At 39.7% G+C, this 27,521-nt stretch overlaps 1 protein-coding gene across 11 annotated transcripts in view; it reads left to right on the top strand.

The window, feature by feature from the left end:
• Window positions 1-27,521, top strand: part of RGS7 (regulator of G protein signaling 7) — a 256,673-nt gene that overhangs the window by 149,624 nt on the left and 79,528 nt on the right. For all 11 annotated transcript variants that reach the window (XR_013928521.1, XM_080389764.1, XM_080389763.1 and 8 more), the window contains exons 5-6: window positions 9,221-9,327; window positions 23,032-23,083. Coding sequence is in view for 10 of the 11 variants with exons in the window: in XM_080389764.1 (XP_080245890.1) it covers window positions 9,221-9,327; window positions 23,032-23,083 (159 nt within the window). In the remaining variant the exon portion in view is untranslated. The remainder of the gene's footprint in view (window positions 1-9,220; window positions 9,328-23,031; window positions 23,084-27,521) is intronic.

Below are 27,521 nucleotides of genomic sequence, written 5' to 3'. Positions count from 1 at the left end.
CCCTGAAAAAAGCCTGCTTTTTGCTGGCCACAAATCCGAGTGGTACATCACCCGCACCGATTATTCACATGTCCTGCCTCTGCCAACCCTTAAACGTGGGTCTCCTCCTTTGAAACCCTGCCCCAGACACATACCTGGCTGTTCCAGTGCCTGTTGACCAGGTGCTTGGAGGATGCTATTCTGACTGCTCCTGGGCCGGTGATGTCCAAACAGCTGCTGAGATGGGAGCTGGCAGGTGGCCACCCTGCCTTGCCTTGAGTGTGACAAAGAAAGGGAAAAGCAGTGACACTGTACTGTTCCAAGGGCAGCACACTGACGTACAGGGCACCACGTCTGAGGGAACCATGGCATGTAAAACATTTCCTGGCTGACGCTTACGTCAATTCTTGGGTGCCATGTGTCATGGAGAATGTATAGCGTAGCTCCCTCCAAAATATCTGCAGCCAAACAATTTGATCACCCATCAGCAGACACAGCCACTGGAGGAGGAGAGAGCAGGATCTGGTGTGCTAGCAGCAGCTAGCAAGCAGTATACAAGAAAATATGAAATAATAGCATAATAATCTACTACTGTCTAGAAGTAGTTCATGCCCAATATTATGGGTCTTTTACGTATGTTTGAAATCGTGGAACAAGATTTCATCTGAGAGAATTTTCAAAAGTATAGTATTTGCAGTAATTTTTTTTCTATTTATTTTATTTTTATGGTTTTTTGTCTTTAGCAAGTTTGCTCAAAAGGGTGCACATATGATTTATATATTAGCACAGAGTTTCTTACTGGGAAGGCGGGGGGGATGAATGAAGTGTAAGGAAATATCTTCTGAAGAAAGGTTCACTTAGGAAATTAGGGAAAATAAGACACAAAGGTTTTGATTCTCTGTATTTTGCCCTGAAGAAGCAAGGGAATCAAAGCTCAAACTAAGAAGTTGTCGTTTCAGAGGAAGTGCCAGTGGGAAAACCAGGAAACCTATACTTCAAAGGAGCCTGGATTTCATCCTTCTATCATTTTAATTTTAAGAGAGAAGAGATACCAGAAATAAAACTGCAGAAAGTCAGTTTTTTCTGCAAAATTGAAAATAGAAACATTTGAGTAGCAATAGTGAAATTAGAAGAAATGTTTTATAAATACTGACTTGGGTTTGTGGATACAGAGCTAAATTCCACCACTGGAAGGCCTGATTGCTGGTGTGATATTGATAGGTACTTTAACAAATTGAGAAGAAAAATGACAGGGAAACTAAAAGAGATTTTAAACACATTCAGGCCACTTTTCATCTCCACATGCTGAATGAGCTGGTTATCTAGTGACCATATTTTGCCGTGTTCTGTTTTCCATGGTAGATTAGTGTACCCAATCCAGGCAGCTTGGATGGTTTTCTTTCACCCTGTGTAGCTGCACATTTCCAGTATGCCAAACAAACACACCAAACAAATATTTTGGAGGTGAAATTATAGCACTGTTCAATGACAGCACCTCACTCCCCATTTGTCTGCTTCCTAGTACCTCAAGTTGCAACTCCCCCCCTTTTTTTTTTTTCTTCTTCTTTTTCAATATGAAAGCTCTGGTGTTCACCCCAAGTTACTACGTTTTGAGGTTTTAGTGGCCTGCCTTTCAAGATACAATTTTAAAAGAATAAAAGCAAAACTTTAGTAGGAGTTAGCAACAGTCAGTGTGTGAATCAGCTGAAATCCAGTGCAAAACAATTGCATAAAAAAATTAACAGGCAATACTTCAGAAGTTTTCAAGAGCAGAGTTTGTGTGTTGCTAGCAGTGAGATGCAACTTCTCTTTCAAGAACTAACTTATTTTTTCCTCCTATTTGATAACTCCTTTTTTTCTTGTTTTCCTTTTTTTTTTCTTCTGTGAGTGAAGAAAAGTCTTTTGCTTTGTTTGTTGTTTTGTTTGTTTTTTGTTTTCTTTCAAGAAGCTGTAGGTCAGCTTGATTTTTCATTCACTCTTTCATGGTGGCATGACTTCTGTTGATCTTGCCTGCACAGAATCTTTCCAGAATTATGTCAGTCATTTCGGTCATTCCTGATTCACCCAGATGAGGCAAGACTGGTGGTGTGTCCGTGGTTTGCTGGATGTTTTTGTGAACAAAGCAGTAGATGTTTCAGGTGTACAACATTGTCTCTAGACTTGGGATATTGTATAAGTGACACCCTATGCTATAGATCAGCTCAGATTGTAGGACTGAATGTTACCATTCCTTGGGCAGATGAGGATTCCTGGCACATGTCTGACATGTGCCTTACACATGACTTATCTGAGGAGTGATGTTCCAAGGGATGCCTCTGGCCTGCTGATGGCATCAGCAGCCACTGTCTAACACACAGCCCAAGCAGAATCAGACCTATTTAGGTAGGCAGCTGTGGTGACCGATAACTTAGTTTATGATGGGTATCCCGGAATCAAGCATGAATCTCATTTTTCCTCTGTTTAGGTAAACAGTGCCTCTTCCTTCAACAACTCTGCTGCCCTCCCTGAAATGACTGTCACTGAGTGCTGCTCTCTTCACAAATTCAGTCCTTCAGATGGGACAAAAGAGAGAGGTTTACAGTGATGTGGGTGTTCAGTAACTTTTCTAGCTGTTTTATTTTCCCCTCTTTAAATGCCACAGTCAGGCCCAGAGAGTGAGCCTCTCCTACGCTGTGTGTGAGCGTAAGAAGCAGGTTGTATTTTATTACTTTAAGTTAAAGTTAATCCTTTGCAGCTTGTGTTCACACTGGCAACAAAATGACAGCAGGAGTGAGGTGAGAGTAAGTGATAATGTCTTGGCATTTGACACTTAAAATGAATATGTGCTTGTGAAGTTCTGACTCATTAATTCTTTTTCCAAGCAGCCGTGTGGCTTAGCAATTCACTTCAGTACTGTGATGGGTGTTAGATTAGACAAATAACCCAGAATAACTAGCGCTGTATTGTTTGATGAAAAGGGAGGCTTTCATTTGTTTGACTTTTTGTGTCAAAAAGTATATGAAAAACTTGCAAGTTTGGGTTTTGCACTGTTATTTACATCATATAACAATCATAAGGACACAAAGTGTCCCAAGCCACTTTCCTTGTAGGAAATCTTTCTCTGGGACTGAGCTGCACAAAACATAAAACAGACTGAGAAATGTCATTTTAAAGTGGGAGACAATTGGGAAAAACCCCATTTTCCTTTCCTTGGAGATTACTGCAAGCCACTTTAGATGATGTGAGACTGTAACTATAATAGTGTGATACTGTAAAGTGTTTTATGGACTTCAGAGTAAATGTAAATATAAAGCCCACATCACCTGAAGCCCTGAGATGCATAAGGAAAAGTGGAATCCACACTAATCACTGCAAATCTATCCTTTAAAGTGTTTCAAAACACAGAAACATGTTTATTCCAAAGAAAAACAAGAAATACCCATCCTTTTTAATCCCCTTCTCTGGACGTTATCATAAGAAATAACCTGTTCCACTGATATTAATGTACCTTGCAATTTAAGCTGAACAAACTGTCATCAGTCCACACAATAGTTTCTACTGTAAGGAGAAAACTGCACTATGTCTAAAAAGAAAATAAAATGAAAACTCAACAACCAGGGTATGTTTTTCATTTTTTGGATTTCATCAGTATTGTCCCAAAGCATTGAAAGTGTCTGACTCTCTTCTATAACAAAATATATCAGAAGTCACTAGCATTTAATCCATCAAGATCACTCTCCTTCTAATGGCACAGCAGATGGCTGGGCAATGTTACTCCTCACAAAAATGATTTCTAATCAATCTATGTGCATGTCTTGTTCACTTCACCCACTCAGCAAAATAAAGTTCAACAGCAGAGTGAACCATGGAATTTTCAGCTTTTTCTGAGCTTTTAGCTCAGCAGTAGCATACACATTAAGAATCAAAACTACACCCACAGCAACATTTTGAATTTATATAAAATATTTCATATCCTGCTGAAATGCAACAGGCTCATAAAGACATAATTCTGTCTTTCACCTGAGGCTTTTCTTTTCCATTAGCTGTTACAACTTACAACGCTGTCCTATTTTAGCTATGAAAAATTGAAACTGTGGTTTGGGTAAATTTGTTTCTTGAATATGCCATTCCACTTTTCAGCAGTATCACTGCTAAGAAGTATACCTAGAACCTTGGTTCAGATAACTGATGTCTCCAAAAGAAGCAGCCAAGAGCAGAGGAAGCTGAAGTCTACTCTATTCTGCCAGTTACACCTCCACGAGCTTTTTCTCCTTCAGATTTTTTTGTGTGATGCCACTGGCTGCGGTTTTTATTCATTGTATAGGAGCTGGCTGCAATTTGAATTATGCCTTCTCAGTGAGGTTGCATGGGTGTAACTAAGAATTTAGTTTACATTGCATAGTCTTTCATGCAGTGGCTGAAGATTGGGAATTAATAGCTGTGTAGATGCCACATTTCTATGTGTGTCTGTGTACACTTGCCATCTAAAACCCCAGTATTTTCTTGCTTTTAGTCTGTGTTGCTCCAGGTTTTTTTTCAGTTTATGTTCTCAATATGTATAAACATTCCTCTTTCTACCTAGAAATCTTTATGTTTAAAAGTATTTTTTCCAGGCTTCTTTTTTTTTTTTATTTTTTTTTTTTTTTCATTTTTTTTTTCCTTAACTAAAGCACTTCAAAGAAGTTTTTGATGTTCCTAATTTCCATCTGCCATTCTTCCAGATTAAGTTTCTTTAAGTGAGAATCCCCTAACTTCACATGCAGAAATAGCTGGGGGATGCAGAAGCTGCTTGAATTGAGCTTTTAGGCGTTTGGGCCTATAGGACTAGTCTGTGGCTGGCTGCATTTCCCTTTTCAGGCTCCTGGGTTTGTTTCCTAAATCCTACTGTTCTGCTTCATTTGCTTCTTACAGTATTTATTCTTCAGTCTGATTCATAAATTGAGATGTATATCAGAGCATTGTTTTTGTTGTGTCTAAAATACAGTGGATAGCTTCTTGCTGAGTTTTTTTTCTGTGCAGAAAGCAGCAGCATTCGTTCCCTACCAGCCCGGTGTGAGGCAGGGTTACAATTTTGTGGACATTATTCTCCAGTTACAATTTTGTGGATGTTGTTCACCTGTTTAAGCCATTTTTTATTTATAGGTCATTCAGTCTCTGTGCAAAGTCTATTCATAATGCTTTGGTTATGCAGTTGCCCCATTGTCAGATGATACCAATGGGAAAGATGATATACTTTCAAGTGAATGTCTTTACTCTTATTACACACATGGGTTTTTTCCTTTTCTTTATTTTCTTATTTTAATAAAGCAGATACTGCTCGCATTCCCAAGTGTGAGCTACAGTGGATATTAGGTTGATATTAAAAGATATATTTGTGCATTTGTGTCTATGCAAGACTGGAATAAATTGCTGGATCAATAGCAATAAAAAAATGAAAATCAATTGTCTATTAGCTGAAAGAAAAACGAGAAGTTACAATTTATGTGTCCCTATTAACTCTTAATAGCTAAAGGGACAGAGAGATACCTTAACATTGAGTTTGTGTAAATTCATCCTAACTGAGTAAGATTGCCTGAGGTGAGAGTAAAACCACCTTAATCTCCATACATAACTGAAGAAGAGATATGGGCTCCTTTTGAGAATTATTCAGATCTTAAATAACCTTACCTGGCTTCTGGGGAAGGCCATTTTGCTCTGTCCATTTTTTGCATAGAGAACTAGTAAGGACTTTATACTTGTGTATATGACTCGGTGGTCAGTGAGAGAAATATAAGCTCTTACTCCTACCGTAACTGACCATGCCAGGATTATAGGCTGTTCTGGCAGAAGCTTTCAAATAATTTCTTCTCCAGCTGTCTATATTTATTTTTTCCACTCCTTGTTCCCCTTCTGCTTTACCCACCTGTAGACACAAAGCTGTAATGTAATTCAGGTTGAGAGGGACCTCAGGAGGACTCTAGTCTAACCCCTTGCTCAAAGTAGGGTCAGCTGAAAGGTCAAACGTTGCCCAGGGCTTTATCTGTTCAGGTCTTGAAACCTTCCAAGGATGCAGACTGCACAGCCTCTCTGGGTGGCCTCTTCTGCTTCTTGGGTGAAGTCAGAACCACCCCTGATATAGTTTACTACCATTGTTTCTTTGTTGAAAGATATTTTTTTTTTTTTTTAACTGCCATGCAACTCCATAAAGGTCTGGGTTCCCTCATTTGGTAATCTCCTTTTGGGCATTGGAAAGGTGCTGCTAGGCACCCTGAAAACCTTATTTTTTAGTCAGACCAAGCCCAGCTCCCCCAGCCTCTCCTTACAGAATGTGTTCTTCAGCCCCAACCCTCTTGGTGACCCTCCACTGGATTCACTCAAGTTTGTTGATGTCTTTCTTTTATTGGAGTGGACATATTGTTCCCAACTGAACATAGTAGTCCAGATATGGTCTAAAGATTGCTCAGTAAAGGCGAATAATGTGATCTGCTTGTGGTCTTGAAAAATATTACAATTCAGAATCCAGGAAGAACATGAAACAAATCTGGAGCCTATTTAGTTTCTGGTAAATCTGAAGACAATGTGTTCTTGTCTGTGTCAGAGCTCCCTGGCAAGCCCTGCTACCCTTATCTAAGGAATCCTTTCTCTAAAAAAGGTCAGCACATTTCTTCCTTTGTTTTTCTCTCATTCCATAAAGATACATAATACCTGAAAAAATACAGGTTTTGGAATTGGCAATGAGTTGCAGTGTGAACAAATAAAAGCTTAATAAAATTAAAGGGTGGGAAAAGTGAACCAAAATGAAAAGAACCTCAGCAACTGTCTTGCTACCAAAAGCATTGATTCAAAATTTCTGATCTGGGGGATAATAGAATTTACTGACTTGAAATAAATGAATAACAAAAATATATGGACTTAGATTAATTAGGATAAAGTTCAGGTGGGGATTTGCAGACATCTCAAACACAAGGAGCAAAGCAACTACCTACCTTCTGTTAGAGACGTTTCTTCTAGGCTTAAGACTGGGAGGATTGTGGCATTTTTCAGTAGCAGAGAGCTCACTGCTGGAGAGGGTGTGTTGCATTTTCTTAGATAATGGCTCTGCTGGAGGGACAGGAACCAGTCTGCTAAACACAGAGATCACAAGGTTTGTTGGGTATAAAATCAGCCCTAGCAGAGGTGTGTGCTCTCTATTAAGTACTGTCCAGATACCCTTTCTTGTGCCTTTCACATGCTTGCTGGCTTTAGGTTAGCTTAAAAATGGTCTGCTCCACCTCCTTTATCTCCTATACTACTGGATGTCTCCAGGTGAGCAAAAGGATAAAAGAAAGAATTTTCTGGGACACTGATGAACTACAGGTGAATAAATAAGCCTGCGTTTCCTTCTTTATCCAAAATAATAATGCATGAAGCATTAGTGAATCCCTCTTTCTGTGTTTGTTAGCAACAACAGAGATATAAGGACATGTATTTCTTTCTGCATGATGATGCTGTGACTGCTGGTCAGATGCCGCAATAAAGAGGCAGGACAAGACAGATCTGTGCTGCAACATTTATGCTTGCAATTGCTGGAAGCCAAATTACAGGCAATAGGAACAAATGAGCTCTTAGAGGATGAATATGAATCTGTGTATGTTGTGGTGATGTAATGTGTTTTCCGTAGTGCAAATATTCATCCTTACAGATTCTGCATACTTCATGGATTCATACTGAATTCATATACTAGATCAAAGACCCCTTATTTTTTAGGCAAGTTTTGCTGTTTCTTCTCTTTCTTTTCCTCCCTTTTCCCACCTTCCCCTTACTCCTCAGGTGTCCAATATGTCCTTTTTATTGATCTTTTTTCTTTTTTTCAACCCTGATGTTGTCCTGCAGCAGCATTGTCCTCTCTAGCACCAGCCTCTATAACTGGTGGCTTTGTCATATAGCTCAGAAACCCGTGCACTCCTTTCCAGAGCCCATCTTTTAGAATTGGGATGCTTCAGTGGGTGTGATCTGATATTAGCAGGTTATACTAGGAATTTTTTAATGTTACAGCAGAAATTGCTGTGCAGCTATTTTAGGGATATATACTGGAGTTGTCACAACGTTGGTAAAGATACAATAAAGAGATAGCAGGACTTAAGTACCTCAACAAGAGAGCGGCTCGTAACTAATGCCATTCTCTTCCTACAACATTGTGTTCTTGTCAGCCAAATAATGACAACACGGAGTAAGAGACTTCAGGGACTGATACTGGACAGCGATTCACAAAAACACAATAACATATAGGAACCTGACTGTTTCATATTATAGTTTTGTTCATTAAAGTGAACTGAATTCATCCTGTGTGTGTCCAGTTCTGGACTCCTCACTGCAAGAGAGACATGCACACAGTGGGGAGAGTCTAACAGAGGGCCATGAAGGTGATTAAGGGCCTGGAGCATCTCTCCTTTGACAGAAGATGCTGTTCAGTCTGGAGAAGAGAAAGCTCACGTGGAAGCTCATCTGTGTGTATAATACCTGGTGGGAGGGTATAAAGAAGTTGGAGCCAGGCTCTTTTCAGTGGTGCCTTGTGACAGGACCAGAGTCAATGGGCACAAACTGAAACACAGGAGGTTTCCTCTGAACATTGGGAAATGCTTTTTTACTGTGAGGGTGACCAAGCACTGACACAGGTTGCCCAGAGAGCCTGAGGAGTCTTCATCCTTGGAAATACTCAAAAGCTGTCTGGAGGTGGTCCTGGGGAACTGGCTCTAGGTGTCCCTGATTGAGCATGGGGGCTGGACTGGAAGACCTCCAGAGGTCCCTTCCAATGTCAACCATTCTGTGATTCTGTGATCCTTTGTTATTTTTCCCAGAAATGAGAAACTGTTAAGTAAATTTCTGCCCTTTACTGTAGTTCTGATAAAGCCAATGAGGAAGATATCATGCAATTGGAATCAATTATTTTAACATCATCTAATCTGAAACTGTTCTGAAGAGGAAAAGCAGGCTGCACCGTCAGGGTAAAAATGATGGCTGCTTTCAGCTTCAAATAATCATGGTGGCTACCTGCTAGTGCTGATTGTGGATTTGTAGCTACAAATGGGACATCTAATACCCATTTGTTAAGGAGACTAAAGGTTTCTTTTTGGTTGCATCATTATCTCATACAGAAAAGACAGTGCTTTCATGATGGCAGGACCTTGACTGAGAGTGAAGTGACTGTCTGCAGGAGATAATGTGAATCTGAACAAGAAAACTAAACTGCTGGAAAGAAGTTATTTAATTTTTAAAATTTATCTTTCTTTTGTTCTTCAAACAGTGGAAGCTCTACATTTGGGAACACTGATGGCAGCACATGGCTATTTCTTTCCCATCTCAGACCATGTCCTAACACTAAAGGATGATGGCACCTTTTATCGATTCCAGGTAACTGCAATATGTTCTTGACTCATGCAAATGAAGGCTTATATTAAAGGCCTTACATAAAGCTTCATAGCAAATTTTAACCTTACTTTGTCTCTTATGTAACATAGTAAATGGTGGCAATTCTCCTTAAAGTAAAAATTGGTAGAACGATTTTATTTAGAAATTAAGTCACCAAAGTGTGAAGATGATAGTGACCATTTTGATCCCTGGTAAAATTGTAATAATGCTAAATTGTAAGTACCTCTCCTGAAATTAATCCAGTATTTTGGAAATGTAGTAAAGGAAATAAGATTACCCCTTTAACTTTTATTCCTAACATAGTCTAATTTCGAAAGGGGGAGGCTTTTTTCTTATTAAGCCTGTGGCAGAAACCTGATAAAAAATTGAAGGTAGTATTTATTCTTTTGTATGTGAGGATCTCGTTGTTAACAGAGTAGTATTGAAGTAGTGTGTACTCTTCATACAAATGCAGACATGTTTCTACATTGATCTGTTAGTCCCATTGCATACAACAAATATGCAGATGCTTCAGAACAAGCTGGATATATATGTATGTATATGAATACCTATACCTACACATATATTATTCAGATACCTACATGGTTGCATTTTATTATATTAGATTTTAAACTAAGGGCTTGGGAAGCAGGAGTGTTGTTTTTCTGAAATGAATAGCAGGCTAGAAGTTTGCAGAGCAATACCACCTATGACTTGAAACAAATGTGATTGCATAGTATCTGATTATGTATTCCAGAGAAGGAATTAACTTTATTTGCCATGTGCTACCTTTGACAATGGTGGATGTGTTCTGTATTGTGCTTCCTATTAGGTGGTCTTCCTGGTAGGTATCATTGATAGCTGCTTCAAGATCTTCACTAGATATTTGTTGCTTTAAAATTATATGAAGATTATCACTATGAAATTGATGATATGAATATCATACCTTGGTAATCCTGTTCTGTTAGTTCTGTGTTAAATACTTAGAAAAAAATAATATCTGGTAGAACAAAATCTATTATCTTCAAGAAATTTAAGTCTAAGCTTTGTTTTAAACATTGTTTAAGTAAGAAGCCATCAACAAAAAAAAATAAAACTGGGATTATAGGCTTTAAAATGCAGAGGAAAACTGTGATACATTGGAGACCAAACATGGTCTCAAACACTGTATTACATTAATTGCTGTACAATACTTTCATCAATATTTTGGCTTAAATTCTATAGACCCTCATTAGGGAAGAGAAAGGATCATAAAATATTTGGTCTAAAACAAAATCTTAGAGTGAATAGAATTAAATAACTACAGCATAGCCTGGCAATACAGAGAATGATTATTGCATACATACAGACAGTATTTTCATATTTTCACAAGTAGATCCTGTGGGTCATACTGTGCAAAAAAATTGCCCTTCAACAGGACAGTAAGTTACGTGTGTTTATGGGTAATAAAAACAGTGGTCACTTCAAGCCTTCTCCCCCAGATCCACAGTTACCTTTGATCCTGGAGAGAGGAACTGAAGGACAAGGTTTCCTTCTCATGGTGCTTCATTCTCCTCAGTGTTCAGTATAAAGGAGGGATGGCATGTGGGTGACAGAAAGTCCCTTACTGCTGAGGGAAATGCACTGATGTCATTATGAGGAGAGTGAAAAGTAGAAAGAAATCGTGGAGTGGTTGAGGTTCCGGTTCTTGGCTTGTCTCTGCATAAACAGTGGCTAGAAGGACAAAAGATCTGAGGATTTGTGCTGGTTTTGGACTTCATTTTGCAGAGAATTGGCCTTATTTATAGGAGTGCTGGTCACTGAATTCTGCACAGCTGCTGGTCTTCTATCTCAAACATGGGAAATGAGCACCTCTGCTAGCATGATAAATCGGCTGAAGGGACGTATAGAGTAGAATTAGCTGCGAACAACTCAGAGTACTGCAGCTACCCTGCCATGGACCTTCCCCTGAGAGGTCTACAGCCTACATGTTTGGATATGAAGTTTCGGTGAGGGTTAGATTGTAAAATTATAACAGCTGATTTACGTAAGTTAAGGATTTGGCACCTATTTGACATATGGATATGAAATAAGATCATTTCCTCAACTGTTGCTCAGTATATATGTGCAATATTGCGGTTGGTTGCTGCTGTGGTACCTTTTGCATTGCTTTTGCTATGCTAACAATGTTAAAACAATGTGATTTTAGCTGTTAATGCATTAGCATCAGAAAAAAAATCAGTGGTATCATACATGCAAAAGTTATGTCATTACAATTCCGCATTCCTCACCAAAGTAAAGCTAATAAAAAATCTGTTACTGAAGCTGTTAAATTGGAAAATGAAGACAACACACTTAATGGGGAGGAAAGTCTGACTGCAAGTGTGTCGATTTATCACTAGAATAGTTGTTCAGGTGCTTTGGAAATAGGACCCCCTGAGTATTGGACAGAATTCACAAATTTATGGATATTTTAATAGAAAGAGAAAACCATACACCTGCCAGCACTGAAAAGTTCAAAAGCCATGCCTGCAGAGAAATCTCTTCTCTGTAATACAGAGACCTGACCTACAAAAAACAGGCTAGCTACAGTAATATTCTCCACACACTTCATTTTTTGTTTTCCAAAGTGTGATCCATTCCCTCCTGACAGTAAAATTATTTCCAGTTTGTTTTAAACAACCTTCTGTTGTATAGAAATATTTAAAAGCACTGGAGATTGTGCTTCATTTGTACAAGTGCCCTTTTGCAGTCAAAATTATACTTTTTCAGTTATTACTCTTGCCATCAGGACAGCTTTAAAATCATAGTTATATCTGCTTTTTTAAATAATGTGGCCTTAGGGAAAATAATAATAAAAAAAATAGTCCAGATCATTCTTTGACCTACTCAAGTTTAATTAGGTTAGTTTTTATGATAAGAATTTAATTCAAAGGGGCTGGATCTAAATATTAATTGCCTTACTTGGAGAGGAAATTCCTGCAAAAATTAAAAATTCAGGGATGGTGCAATACTTCCTGAATTGTCCTGAACAGCTACTTTGCCTTTTGCTGGTAATTTAAGCTTGGGACCATGGAAGAAGCTGAATATCTGCTAACTACACTCCTGTACCTGAAAGCAAACAGGTAAGAGGGGCCCAAATAAGAAAAACAAGGTGCACCTTAGAAAGCAGATCTTCCTGGGTCCAGGGATTACTCACTGAGACCTTTCATTTGTGTCCACAGAAGTGGTAATATTCTGTCCTGGTGAGAAACGCCTGAGCTGCCCTGTCAGCTAGTAAAGTTCTGTAATAGCCTCCTAGGGAAAGATGTGTTGATTTCTTCTGCAAGTTTCAGATGCATACTGAGTGTCTTAATGTTCAGGAGGGGGGGAAATAATGTTTCCTAGTATCTTTTGTCTTTTAAACAAATTCCTAGGATTCTTGAGGCTAGTGATAATCACACTTCTATTTTTTTATAAGATTAATGATTTAATGTAAATTGATTTTCAGAGATGAAGTTTAGAGTCTGCTGTTGTTTTGTAACTTTTAAGGTGGAAGGCATAAATATCTGAGAAAAAGTATGAAAATGGGAACAGTTTCTTGTGAAAGCATGAATCTGGTGAAGATAACAGCAAAGCTCATGGATTTTGGCAAGATGATTTCACCTGTGATGTCTTTTCCTCTTCTGCCCCTGGGAACACTCTCATGACAAATGCATTTAACCTCTCTGGCTTTGTTTTGCCGTGCCATATATAGGCCGTATATAGGAATCAGTGTAAGGATCTTGGAATCTCTTCCAAATATCTACAAAATAGTGTAGAGCATGAAGTATTGTGCTAATTCCACCTTGTGTCTCAGGTGGAATTACATTGCTTCCCACAACATCTCTTTGACTCAGCCCTGCTTGGCTAGCTACCTCTTGGCTCAGTCCTCAACCAGCCCCTGGGTGTTCTGAACACTGAGGCTGTGGCTGAACATCACAGCTCTCCAGCCACTCTCCACAGCCTTGCTGGATCACCTACCATGCCTTCAGGGAAGGATTTTATTGGAAGTCAGATTTTAGGAAGGAAAAAAAGAAAAAAAAAAAGCAGGTTATATTATCCAGCATTGGGCAGATATTCTTTGGCAATTGCAGATGCAAGGACTAATTCATTGTCTTTTCAGCTCAGGCTCAGCATATACAAGTTCTGTTCAGGTTTTCAAGAGGGAAAAATAATTTCAAACCTGTCTTTCTGACTGCCTTATCAGTGCCCTTTTTTCTTTAACTCCCTACTCAGACATGCTCCTCCCGCACCCCCTTACCACCCCCACCCCCATCTTTCCATGCTCATCCCCTTTCCAGATGAGAAAAGATGAGTTACAGAGCATCTTTATTGCTTCTAATTTCCTTAACTTCTTTTTTACTAATCCTGAGCTAACTGTGGAGCATTACTTACATCCTTCCTCTATGGGCTTGAAAGTGGTAGACCAGTGATCTTACCTTTTCCTATACCATGAGATCATTTGAGTCAATTGTAGTGAATGTGTCAACTGAAAACCTGTGAATTCTGCCATCCACCGTGCAAGGTATTTGAGATTGTATATAACTACTTTTCAGCAAAGACTTGATTTCTGCTGTTTATAAAGACCGATGCCTATGAGAAGAATAGTAGTAATATGCAAAGGAAGGTTTATGAGGGATTTGGATATTCCTTCCCCATCCCAGTAATTAGATTTTTAAAGATTTCATGGAGTGGAGCAGCTTCAGAAACAGCAATCCTTTTCTTATTACTATCAACAAGGGGTAGCTGAAAAGATGCTTAATGATTTCCCTACTCAGTAGTATGTTTTAATGCATAGAAGTTAATCAAGTTTTATAAAAGCTGATGGGCAGCACTAATTTTTAGAAGTGGCTGTTTCATTAGCTTAGATATTATTATTGATTAATTTTATGGTAGGGCCAAAGCAGATCTCTTTGTTTTATCACAGGACTGCTCACGGTGCATAGCAGCCATTACTTCCAGTTTGTTTAGTGTGGAACATGTTCTATATTTACAGGATTTTGTTTCATATTACTTTATTAACAGGAGGATTATGGATTTCTGTGGTTAGGTTTACCTAATGATATTAGGCTATAAATGCGAAAGAACCCATATGTGTTTGTGTGCGCAAAACCATTTTTCTGTCAATGGGATGAAGATCCTTGTAACAGCCTGGTTTGTTCTGAATGCTGAAATGACTCTACCATTGTATGTGCAGTGCCAGGTAAGCCTTATTTCTTCAGCTGCTGACTTGTATTGGCTGCTTATTCAAATTAAAGACACAATTAAATAAAGTGCCTTCAAAGTGTACTGATCAAAACTGGCAGCATTATTTCTGCCTGGGCTGATAAACAGTACTTGACTTTCCCCAAACCATTCTACCACCCACTTTCCTTCCGGCTATAAGTGGGATGCCATGGCAAAATGACAAATGTTCCCTACTTAATACTTGTTCATGACAAACTGCTTCACATTTCCTTCTGAGGAAAAGCAGAAGTCTGAAGTATGAGAATTTTTTCAGGTTTTCTGTATTTCTCAAAAAACCCTTGACATTTCATAATCTTCTTTTTTAAAATGGTAGTGTTGAGGTACAGCATGTTACACCACGTCCACAACTCTCCTGGGGCAAATATTCACTTACGCAGGGTTTCTAGATCATGAAACAGAGCACATAGATTGCGTAACGTTTGTGCTATAGGAATATGTGATATTGCAAGGGACATTATACTTCTTCTACAGTGTACTTGGGATATATGAGTTGTAACAAATAGTTAAACAAAGCATTTTTGCATAGACCAGGTAGAGAAAAGGTCATTTACGTGGGCAAAGCCTCCTTGCATTGCTGTGGGAGTTTTTTTTTAAATAGAACAAATGAGAGCAGGCAGCTTTCTCCTTTGCACACACCTCCTATTCTCTCTCCTGACCTCATTCTGTGAGACTAGGGATCTTAGCAAACTCTTCATACTTTCTAATCTTTCCTTGTTGAACAAGGCAGATCATTTCCCTCAGTCTTCATGGATAACCTTTCTAGCAAAATCTTCTAAGGGATTATTAAATACCTGGACTGTGAAATTGTGTGGAGACTTTTGAAATAGAAGTGGAAAGATGTAAACTCAGCCCATACATTATAATCATGTGATTTGAGGTCTGTAACATCTAAGGGACAAAGCAAACCAGGCTTCATTTATAGGAAAATCAGATTTGGGGAGTCAAAGGTTCCATGAATTTCTGTCTGAGACCTTGTGCAAGCTCAACTTTAACTTGCCTGATTGCAAAGCTTAGGGCAACAGATGTCTGTGCAGGTGGGAGAAAACCATGAGGTGCTGGGGCTGAGGAGGACTGCAGCCAGGGGTGGTGGGGATGCACACAGAGCATGCCCCTGAAGAACAGAGACAGGCAAGGCACTGTCCGGGGCACTTGAGGGCCAGCCTGAACAGGGGGCCTTGATACACATTTCCCTGAGATCTTAATGTATCATTCTGATAACTGAATTGTACTATTTGGGGAGCCTTGTGATGAGGTTTCTCCCTAGGTTGTTTCTCAGCCAGGAGTGAGATTGCTTGAGATTTATTTTTATTGCTGCAATTTATCAAGGGGTATTCCAATTTATCAAGTGTGCGTGACACATGGCGAGGTAGATTAAGACCAGAACTTTATGGCTGTTAATACCAAAGAATTAGGCAAGAAAATGCAGAATACCTCCTTGAGAAAATGTCAGTCATTTTAACTACACAGGTTTATTGTTGATGGATTTTTTCCCATACAATCACAGCATCGCAAAACTTCTTTCATCAGAAGCTGATTTTTTTATAATGTTCAGTTTTCAGTGCCTAGGTTTTTTAAAATATTTTTCTTGACTTTCTGTTTAAGTCTTAATCCTGTCCCCTTACCAATAATTTTTGTGCCTGGTTTTAGAATTTTCATAGTGTCTGCACCCACCAATGCTATTTCTTGATTTGGAAGTGAATAATAGTTATCTACTCCTTGAATACAACTTTATCTGCAGCTGTAGCTTTTGAGTACATATCATAGAGTCATTTAGGTTGGAAAAGACCTTTGAGATCATCAGGTCCAACCTTTAACCCAGGACTGCGAAGCCCACCACTAAACCATGCCCCTAAGCACCGCATCTATGCATTTTTGCATAGTTTTGTGAGGTGATTCCACCACCTCCCTGGGCAGCCTGTCCCAACGCTTCACCACCCTTCCTGTGAAGAAATCTCTCCTGATACCCAATGTAAACCTCCCCTGGCGCAACGTGAGGCCGTTTCCTCTTGTCCTGTTGCTCGTTATCCGGGAGAAGAGACCGACCCCCGCTGCCTACGGCCCCTGTCAGGTGGCTGCAGAGAGCGATCAGGTCCCCCCTGAGCCCCCTCCTCTCCAGGCCAACCCCCCCAGGTCCCTCAGCCACCCCTCACAAGGCTGGTGCCCCAGGCCCTGCCCCAGCCCCCTGCCCGGCTCTGGACACGCTCCAGCCCCTCCACGTCCCCCTGCAGTGAGGGGCCCAAAGCTGAACACAGGGGTCCAGGGGCGGCCTCACCGGTGCCCAGCGCAGGGGGACGGGCACTGCCCTGGTCCTGCTGGCCACGCCGTGTCTGCTACAAGCCAGGATGCTGTTGGCCGCCTCGGCCACCTGGGCACACTGCTGGCTCCTGTTCAGCCGGCTCCTGACCAGCACCCCCAGGCCCTTTCCCACCAGGCAGTTCCCAGCCCCCTGCCCCAGCCTGTAGCGCTGTGTGGGGTCGTTGTGACCCACGTGCAGGACCCGGCACTGAGCCTGGTTGACCCTCATGCAGTTGGCCTCCTTTCATCAGTCCAGCCTGTCCAGCTCCCCCTGCAGAGCCTTCTGTCCTCAGGCAGATCATCACTCCTGCCCAACATGGTGGTGTCTGCAAACTTACTGGGGTGCTCTTGATCCTCTTGTCTAGATTGTTGATAAAGACATTAAACAGGTCTGGCCCCAGCACTGAGCCCTGGGGAACACCACTTGTGACTGGCCATCAGCGGGATGTAACTCCATTCACCACCACTCTTTGAGCTTGGCCATCCAGACAGCTTTTTGCCCAGTGTAGAGTACACCTGCCCAAGCCATGGGCAGCCAGTTTCTCCAGGAGATGCTGTGGGAGACGGTGTCCGAGGCTTTACTAAGGTCCAACAGACAACATCCACAGCCTTTCCCTCATCCACTAAGTGGGTCATCTTGTCATAGAAGGGGATCAGGCTTTTCAAGCAGGACCTGCCTTTCATAGCCCCATGCTGGCTGGGCCTGATCTCCCGGTTGTCCTGCACATGCCACGTGATGGCTCAGGCTGATCTGCTCCTGGCACCGAGGTCAGGCTGACAGGCCTGCAATTCCCCAGCTCCTCCTTCCTGCCCTTCCTGTAGATGGGCATCACGTTGGCTAACATCCATTCTTCTGGGACCTCTCCAGTTTGCCAGGCCTGCCGATAAACAAGGGAGTGGTTTGTCCAGCTCCCTCAGTACCCTCAGTGGATCCCATCCAGTCCCACAGACTTCTGCATGTTTAAGTGGAGCAGCAGGTCACTAACTGTTTCCTCCTGGACTGTGGGGACTCCATTCTGCTCCTCCTCGTCCCTGGCTTCCAGCTGAGGGAGCTGAGTGCCCTGAGAGTAACGGCTCTTGCTATTAAAGACTGAGGCAAAGAAAGCGTTAAAGTACCTCAGCCTTTTCCTCATCCTTTGTGGCAAGGTTCCCCACCACATCCAATAAAGGATGGAGGTTATTCTTGGGCTTCTGTTTGTTTCTAACATGTTTTTTTGTTATCTTTTACGGCAGTGGCCAGCCTGAGTTTTAGCTGGGCTTTTGGCTCTCTAATCTTCGCCCTGCATAACCTCGTGACATCCTTATAGTCCTCCAGAGTTGCCTGCCCCTTCTTCCAAAGCTGCTAAACTCTCCTTTTTCCTTGTGTTCCAGCCAAAGCTCTCTGTTCAGCCAGGCCGGTCTTCTTCCCCACCAGCTCGTCTTTCAGCACATGGGGACAGCCTGCTCTTACACCCTTTTAAGACTACCTTCTTGAAGAATGTCCAGCCTTCCTGGACCCCTTGGCCCTTCAGGGCTATCTCCCAAGGGACTCTGTCAACCAGGCTCTTAAACAGGCCAATGATGGCCCTTTAGAAATCCAAGGCAGCACTTCTGCTGACCCCCTCCTTACTTTTTTGGGTATAGAAAACTCTTATCATCTCATGATCACTATGCCCGAGACATCTGACGACGACCACCAGTCCTTTGCTGTTTGAAAACAGCAGGTCCAGCAGGACATCTCCCCGGCTGGCTCACCGACCAGCTGTGCCAGGGAATTATCTTCCACGCACTCTAGGAACCTCCCAGACTGTTTCCTCTCTGCTGTGTTGTATTTCCAGCAGATGTCTGGTAGGTTGAAGTCCCCCAGGAGGACAAAGGCTAGCAATCTTGAGACTTCTCCCAGCTGCTTGTGGAATGTTTCATCTGTCTCTTCATCCAGGTTGGGTGGTCTATAATGGACTCCCACCAGGGTATCTGCCTTGTTGGCTCTCCCCCTGATTCCTACCCATCCACACTCAACCCTACTGTCACCATCATTAAGCTCTAGGCAGTCAAAACACTCCCTGACATACAGAGCTACTCCGGCATCACCTTTCTTCTGAAGAGTTTGTAGCCATCCATGTTATGGTGATTCCATAATTCTTTACTTGTTGTAGGTCTTTGCCTTACTCAAAATACATAACATCTACTGCTTATTTCTCATCTAGTAAACACTTTACACTGTCAGTGACCTGATATTGAAAAATTCAAATTTTAGTAACCTTTATTTTTTAAGGATTCAGAAATAAATCATGTATTGCAATTGTTCAATCTAGACATGAAATCAAGAAAGATAAGAATGTGGAAAATTCCATCTCTTTCCCTTTTCTGGAAAAGGTAGATCTTCCCCTTGCTGTAGTCTTCTGAAGCCTCTCTGCCTTATGTGATGTTTTTTAAATAACTGCCTATGTTTCAAATGTTACTTGAATGAGAATTTTTCCCATGTATAACTTGTCCTTCAGGTAACTTTCACCCCTTTAAACAACATGCAGATAATCCAATATTTTTGATAACTTCTGCCACTTAGATGCTATAGTGTTAGAGATAGAGGAAAAAGAGAAGTACCAGAGCAAAAGTTTCATCATAATATTTACACCTCCATATAATTGACAGTGCTGACAAACCAGAAGTCATTCTTTAGTTTCGTGAGGGTTTTTTGTTTTCTACAAATTTTTTTCTACACGTTTGTACACATGAAAACACAATAATCCCTTAAGTATTCTGTGCTGAATTTCATCAGGCCTCTAACCTGAACTGTCTGACCTCATACAAATATTTCTCTTCCTGTTGTTTTTTGTTTGGTTGGTTGGTTTTGTTTTTTTTTTTTTTTTTTTCTCCTGTGCTTTGTCCTGTAGTCTTATCTTCATGTCCAAATTAATTTTGGGCATGTTCACAGAGCTGATTGCAGACAGACTTGAACTTTGTTCCCGCTGGGAGCCAGCTGGCTGAAGGCCAACTCCGGCCACGTTGCAGTGCTTGAGCTGATGAGCTGTACTTCTCAGCAGGTCCCATTAAATGCATCTGAGCACCACACCAGCAGGGTCACAGCTTGCAGTTCAGCGGCAGCTTGTGCCTGCCCAGTTCAAACCATCAGCAGGGAAAGCTCACGCCTGTGTGTCATCCCCTGAGCAGAAAGACCTTTGTCTGACTGCAGTCTTCCTCCTCCTGGCATCCCAAGGAAGGCATTTAATAATCTTCTGTACTTGTCTGTACTAACTGTTGTTTGAACCCCCTTCTCATATTGTAATGCTTACCTTTTGCTGGGGTTTCTTTTTAGTTTACCTTGTAACACATTATTGAAACCTTTTATTATGACTTATCATGTGCTTTGCTAATTAAAACTTACATTCTGTTTTAACTTTTCTGCTTTTATCTCCCTGGCACAGGGAGGCATAGACTCATTCTTAGTAGTGTATGCATTAATTAGTGCTTTTTCCTTGATCTCTTTTTCATGTTTAGTTGACTGGAGATTGCAGTATGGTTACACTGGCCTGTCACTATATTTTCTCTCTAAAGGTAGTTAGTTGGGCATTTAGTACAGGCTCTTTCAGTAGCTGCCATCTCCCTTCCATCTCTTTGTCCCTTGGTTTACTTTCTTGAGAGACCTCCTCTGCCTGTTCTCTGAACCTGCTGGCCCTCACGCTGCTGTACTCATCTTTGCAGAATACCAGTCTCATCCTGCAATTGCTTTCAATCCTAGTACTACACATCTGCAAAGTCTTGGTCAGGTATTTTCTAATGGAACAAAATCTATTTCATCTGTTCCCTCAAAAGTTTCATTCAGCTTTGAAAAGGAGAAAGCACCCTCAGTGCATTTTCATGCTCTTTAGCATAGGTCTAAACTTAGTCCCTCTGTAAGAAGCAGTTCTTACCATTGGGATGCAGCATTTTGTCCTTCAGAAAAGCCTTGGCCACCTCTGTCTCCTAGCGAGCTAGTGACATTTCACAACATTGAAGATCCTGCCCCCTTTCCCATATTCTATTTAGCCCCGTACTCACTCCACCACTGATGTGCAAATCCCAATAAAAGTTGAATATGTTATTTTAACTAAAGACTGAAAACAGGAATATCACATTTATCCTTGATTGATATGTCCCTGAGTGCCTCTCAGAACTATTTTTTGCAGTGTTCTTGGTGGTTGGGGGTAGCTTTTCATTTATGCATGAGACAACAGAGTCCTTCTCTTACATCACACACATGTAGTCATGAATATGTAGTATTTTCTTAGAGCCTGATGTGAAATGAATGCCAAAAGCAGTTTTGAGGTTTGCTTAAAATCACAAGACAGGATTTATTTTTTAATCTCAGCTGGGATGGGAGTATATGTAATTTGGCAAGAGAAATCCTAAGTATATATAAAAGTTTTAATACTGAGTTTGCAGCAAGTACACTGACAATTGGAAGAATCTCTGGCTCTTTACTTCTGAAAGGGCTCTTCCTCTGCACCTTTCTCCAACCATCCTCCACTGTAACTGCTATCCCCCCCGTAAACAAAATCTGAGCCCCAGCCAATTTCAGCTCAGAAGCTGCCTGAGCAGATACGGTTTCTATGTATTTAGTAATCCTCACTGCATCCTTTTTCCAGAAGCTCAGCCTTAAAATAAGTGTTAGCAGGAAAATGATGTAGTGTTGCTTTTCTTCTTATGCCTGTCCCAAGATACATTTCACACATTTAAGGAAGACCTGTTCTCCCTCCCCGAGTTTGAAAACTGTATATTTAAATGATGGTGACCTTATGCTTTATATGATTGACATGGTTAAATGACTTTTACTTCTTTCTTCTCCAGGATTCTCTGAGTGCTACCATTCATTGTTTAGGAATTCCTCTTCTTTCCATTTGTGCTTATACTGGCCGCTTTGCTTTCAGTGGCACTGCAAAGGCATAGCCGATAGGAGAATGTCTTACTGCTGCTCCATTACAGGGCACGAAACAGCTTCCAAGAAACTCATCTCAGCCTTCGAAGTCAGCTTGTGATAGTTTCTTGTTTACCCTTTAACTCGTTGCTGACGCTTGATAAATAGCAAGTTCTAAATTGCTGCTATTAAAGTTGGTGGGTCATTGTTGCAATGGAGAGAGATTTTTCACAATATGTATATAACCTGACAGTACGTGTGAATGTGTCACCCTTCAGCCCTTTTGGTTTCCAGGTTAACATTAAAACAATTTTGTGGGAAGTGGGCAACAACAGAGGTTTCTGGTTTTGCAGCTGGGAGATCTTTGGGATCTCCAAAACCAATAAGGAAGGAAGTAAAGCATAAGTTTTTCCTAAGGAAGTACCTGTGTTCTGAAATACCACTCAGAGCAGTCCATACATTTAATGACATTAGTTCAACTAATCAAATAATATATAATTCTCTATGTGCGTATGTGTACATATATATGAATGTGTTATGTATAACATACTAGAAACCTTTGCATTTTAATAAAAACTTACCATTTTAAAAAATTAAGTTATTTGTATGATAAATGCCTATATGGTCTTATGTTCTTCCTTTGGTAGGAATGGATTATTTTAAACAATACATTTAGCACAGTTTTAAATAGCATAGTATTGAACTAGTTATCGATACTGTTTTTGGCTTTCCATTAAAAACTCACACATTTTAAAACACAATTGGTAAACAATTAGGAAAAAAAAAAGTCCCCAACAAATGAAAAGAACTGTAATAACTTTGTGAAAACAGGTTGTGTTTAGTGGCATTTTTAAACAAATAACTCCTAGGGAAGAGTATTGAATATTAATATATACTGATGAAAACTCTCCAAAATCAAGAATTGAATGTATTCCAAAGTATCTTGCCTTTTCACCTTCTAAAACTGATTCTTCAGGACACATGAGAGGTATGTTGCTAGGGAAAATGAAAAAGAAAACCTCACTACCTAACGTTGGGAGTTTTGTTCCCTTAACTTTAAGAATAAAAAGAACACTTTGTTCTTCTGTTTCAGTGCCATTCTGACACTACTGCAGTAAACAAGCGTACAAAATTAATTTTCTGTTTTGATGACTATTTAAAAATTGTCAAGTTAACAATATAATAGATCTATCAAAAATGTATAATGACTTTGAAAACCAGTATCAATCCAAGGACTGTATAATACTTGCATTGTCTAACTTGAGTTCCCTACTTCTTTGTTTTGTCTATAGACACCCTATTTTTGGCCATCAAATTGTTGGGAGCCGGAAAACACAGACTATGGTCAGTGTAGAAATTTTTCCTCTTTCTTTTGGGAATTATGCATTATATGAATGAACACATCGTTACAGTCAGTCTTGTTCAATCATCCCACTGTTAAAAACATAATTATGTTTCATGTAGTCATTTTGTGCAAGAATTGCTGGTACTGAAATGAATGTGCTGTTACCTTTTCCAAAGTTTATTAGAAGTTCGTTAAAGTCAGATTTGGAGTTGATCTGAGGGAAAAAAAAAAAGTGTCAAAACTCAAAACCTACCTTGCCATCTACAACTTCTGTTTGCTTCAGGAAGTGTAATTATTTACAGTGACAGTCTCAGCAAAGCAGAGGATGCTTTGTTGATGGTTGTGCAATAGTTATTCTCAGATTCAGACCTGAAGGTGTGCCTAGTTTAGACCTCTTATTTCTGACATACACGGTGTGGAAAATTGTTTATTATGGAAACTTATGTGGTTCTAATAGGTACTGTATTAGAAAATACCTTGTTTCTTTGCCTGTTTCTTGGGTTTCTATTCATAAGTTACACATTGTAATTGCTGATGTGTGCTTAGACAGGAAAATCTGAAGATAATGGGTAGTAACATTTTACAAATAACTCATAAAAATGATAAATCAGGTGCCTCTGTACACCAAATAGTGATATGATTTTTAAAGAAAATGGTTTATCTATGAACATATGACTCTCCTGTTCATTCTAATCTATACTGTAAAGTACTCAGCTCATCTGAAGACCAGGTCACTTTTTTAGGTAACCAAGCATGTATGTGATAGCTTAACTTTTCAAAAACTCAGACTTTGAAAGTCTCTATTTATAGCTTTTTGGAAATTTAAATACGTGTAATGGATTCAGTCTCAGCCCTTGGGAGCTGAAGACCACAGGGATGGATGGTTCCAATAGATGCTTGCTTCCTTTCTGCAGCAGAAACTGTTTAATTTCAAATACATCGCTAACTAAAAGAATTTCAAGATGAGGCTCTCAGCAGAACTGAGGGCCTTCAAGGTAGAATTTGAAAATGGTAAAAGTTTCCTCATCCTATAGAAGGAGGAAAATGTTTATCTTTCTGTAAAATTTGTAAAAAACTGAGATTTGAAGTTGTCCAGCAAACAGTTATTGAAAGCTACAAAGGAGGAGTGATTCATACCACACCTGAGTGATTAACCACTCCATATGAGGAAATTAGTTGCTGAAGGAGAAAAGCTTACCACTTATTTCAATGGGGTTTTTTTCCTTTCCATGAAAGTGTTATTTGCTTTTCTCAGAGGCACACTTCAGTATAGTCTCCTAATATGTCAAAGATCAGAAAGTAATTTATTACGGTTTTAAGAGACTGAGTTGTTTAGCTGTAATGTGTATTACATTACCAGGGGGATTTTAATAAATAAATATAGGCTTAACAGGTTTGAACTTGAGATCAGGCTGAGAAAGTTTCTATTAATATCCATTAATCTAAATTAGGAGAGACTAACTTTCTAGTCAGAGCTGACCCATTGGGTTGGGCAATGAATTACAGACTCTGGTCAGTAAACAGAAACCTTATATATTCTGTCCAATATTTGCATGCCAAAAATACAGAATTAAACTTGGGATCAGTTTCTTCATCATGCAGGGAGGTGCCAGTGTTGCACAGTAGACATACTTGTTACACACCTTTTGTGATTTAAATATAAGACCTGTAAAATATGTTCCAGTTGGTGAATTTACGCTCTTCTGTAGCAGAGGGGTGAATGAAGGGAAAGCCCCAATCCTTCCATCTCATTGCTCCTTCTGAGTCATGAGCCAAAGGTTATCTTAACAAAGGTGTTCTTAACGCGCCTGTTAAGAAACCCACCCACAGCTCCCTCATACAGCAGGGTCAGAGCATTGCAGAAGATCTACCTAAGGTGGCTGTGTGTCACCAGAATTGGCTAATCCTAGTGGAAAATTCACAGGAAAACTAAATTTTTGAGACAACTTTTCAATAGTGTTCTTATTAGCTTATCATCTTCCCAGTCCCAGAAATTAGCCTTTGCCTTGTGGCCTGCGGATTTTTTTCCAATATCTTTCTATGAATGTAAAGAGAAGGCAGATAAGGGGAGAAGTGAGTACAGCTGCTTGCAAAAAAGCATCACATTATAAATGTTACAAACAGTGGTCATCAGAGGAATACAGAAAAATCAAACAGATAATCAAGAATCCAAAACAAATCTAAAATAGGATTGAAAGAATTTGAGGATGTTAAAAGATAGATTCCACCTCAAATACACTCCAAAGAGATTCCGCAGATGTTCACAGTAATTCTGTTACTTCCTAGAAAACATAGTAAATAGAATTTATGCTATTACAGTTATGCAAATGAATTTTGTACTTCTCATGTATTGTGGTGCTGTGCAGTGCGTCCGTTTTCATGGACTTTTCCTGAAGAAGCTTGAACTGTGCTCCTAAAACTAATGACTGTGGTAGGCATTAGAAGTCTCTCAAGGCCAGCAAGAAGTAAGCTTTCTCTGTAATCTTCCTTTATCAAAATGATTAACAAACCACTTTCTTTGGCATTGACCTAAATTTACAAGTCTTTGAGAACAAACTACAATTTTATTTTAATTTAAATATTACTCCCAACCACTTACCATTACTCACCCATAGCTGGGCTACTGTCCAGAATGTAGCATACTGCCGAGAAAATAATTAATCTTACACTAGAAATTAAATGAGATTGAGATACGGCATGTGTTAATTTATTACGAGAGCTAACTCAAAACCAAATAATCTTTACATCTATGTTATTTCTAATTCCACATCAGATTGTAATATCAAATATTTTCTTTAATAAAGATTTATCTGAAGAATTTTTGAAGAAAAAAGACATGGAAACAGAATCTTCCAATATGTCAAGAAACTGCAGACCCATTCTCATAATAAAGATATAGTGTAGTGCTATGTCTTGGTGACAGAAGGTGGGCTTGGATTAATTTATTGTATGTCAAAGTGGAATCGTGTAGCCTTTGATTTTGATTGTAACTATCAAAATATCAACCACCTGATCATTCTGTGGTTACTAAGGAACCACTAATTTTTACAAAGTCCTTAAAGTCTCCCTCCCTTTTTAATGAAAATCATGCTATAAGAGATCTCAAGAGAGATACCTCAAACTGCAAATAATTTTTAAAAATATAGGTTCTTAGGTTCTGTCTGTTGAAGATACCCATTTTAATGCTGTATGTCTTGGAGTCCACCATGCAGGACACATTGTTCTGTGTAGAATCCCATTGGTTTCAGTGGGGTTTTATTAACGAAAACAAGTATGCACATTTATAATATTTTTTTCTTTAAGCCCAGTGTATTTCAAATCCTTTCACGTTTCTTGAGTTAAGTCATGTTTCTGAATTATGATTTGGCTTTGTGACAAATAGAATTGGATCTCAGTTCAGAAAACGGGCTCTGGAAAGGAACACAAGTAATGGCTGAGCGTGTGACCTACCTGTAATCTCTTTCCTTACAGATGTAACTTTTTTAACTGACAGAATTTATTTCTCTCAGATTAAAAACAGTTCATGTCATTAAGAACTGATTAAATATGGAGATTTTTTTATGTCCGTTGCATCTCAGAAAGGGGAATTATAAAGCCACATATGAAATTGTTATTCCATATGCATTTGGCCTCAGTTCTTATGGGACCCGTCAGGTTCTCTTGGAGTTTTTGTGACTCACAGGCATTGCCAATTTGAGGAATTCAGTTCCTTACTGTTTTTGAGCAAGATAAATAAGAAATACAGAAGGTTAGGGGAAAATTCCATTCACAACAAAATAGCAATTATTTCTGTGTTTGGAAAGCTCAAACCTAAGCCTAAGCAAACAAATGAACACAGCTGTGACAATGTAAGAGGCTTATAAGAATTTCAAACGTATAAGATATTAAGAAGAATTAGTAACTTTTACTTATTTTCTCTAGTGCACATTTTGTCGATGGTTAGACTCAAAAGTGTTTGTGATACACAGACCTTTTCTTACAGTTAGCTGCATATTAAAAAAAAAAAAAAAATGTTGAAAGGAGAGACAGAATAAAATTTCACAAGTACCACAGTCACTTATAGTGTTAAGGAGGTTTGGACCAATACTGGAAGACAACAGTCCGCTACATCTATATAGTTGCAAGAGGCTGCTGTTTGAGCCTTGTAATTTTATGTGTGTGCATTTCTCCCAAGTGAGTTAAAAATGGAGGAGGACTGCAGAATCTTGGGTAGGTTATGGAGAACACCATAAATAACTGATAATGCAACATGAGTTTCAGAGCACAAAACATGTGATCTGTAAATGATGCTAAATTAGACTGTTTTTCTATATATTCAAAGCAAATTTTTAAATTCTGCTACTATGAAAAAGGGCAAGTTATGAAAAGGTACGTATTTTCAGTAGCCTTCCAGATAAAGTCGTGCCATGAAGGCAGTCTTCTAGGAAATTAGAGCAC

Source organism: Falco punctatus (assembly GCF_963210335.1).
Source record: "Falco punctatus genome assembly, chromosome: 5".
Taxonomy (NCBI): domain Eukaryota; kingdom Metazoa; phylum Chordata; class Aves; order Falconiformes; family Falconidae; genus Falco; species Falco punctatus.
The sequence above is the reverse complement of the archived record's forward strand: the minus strand, read 5'-3'. Positions and strand labels throughout refer to the sequence as shown.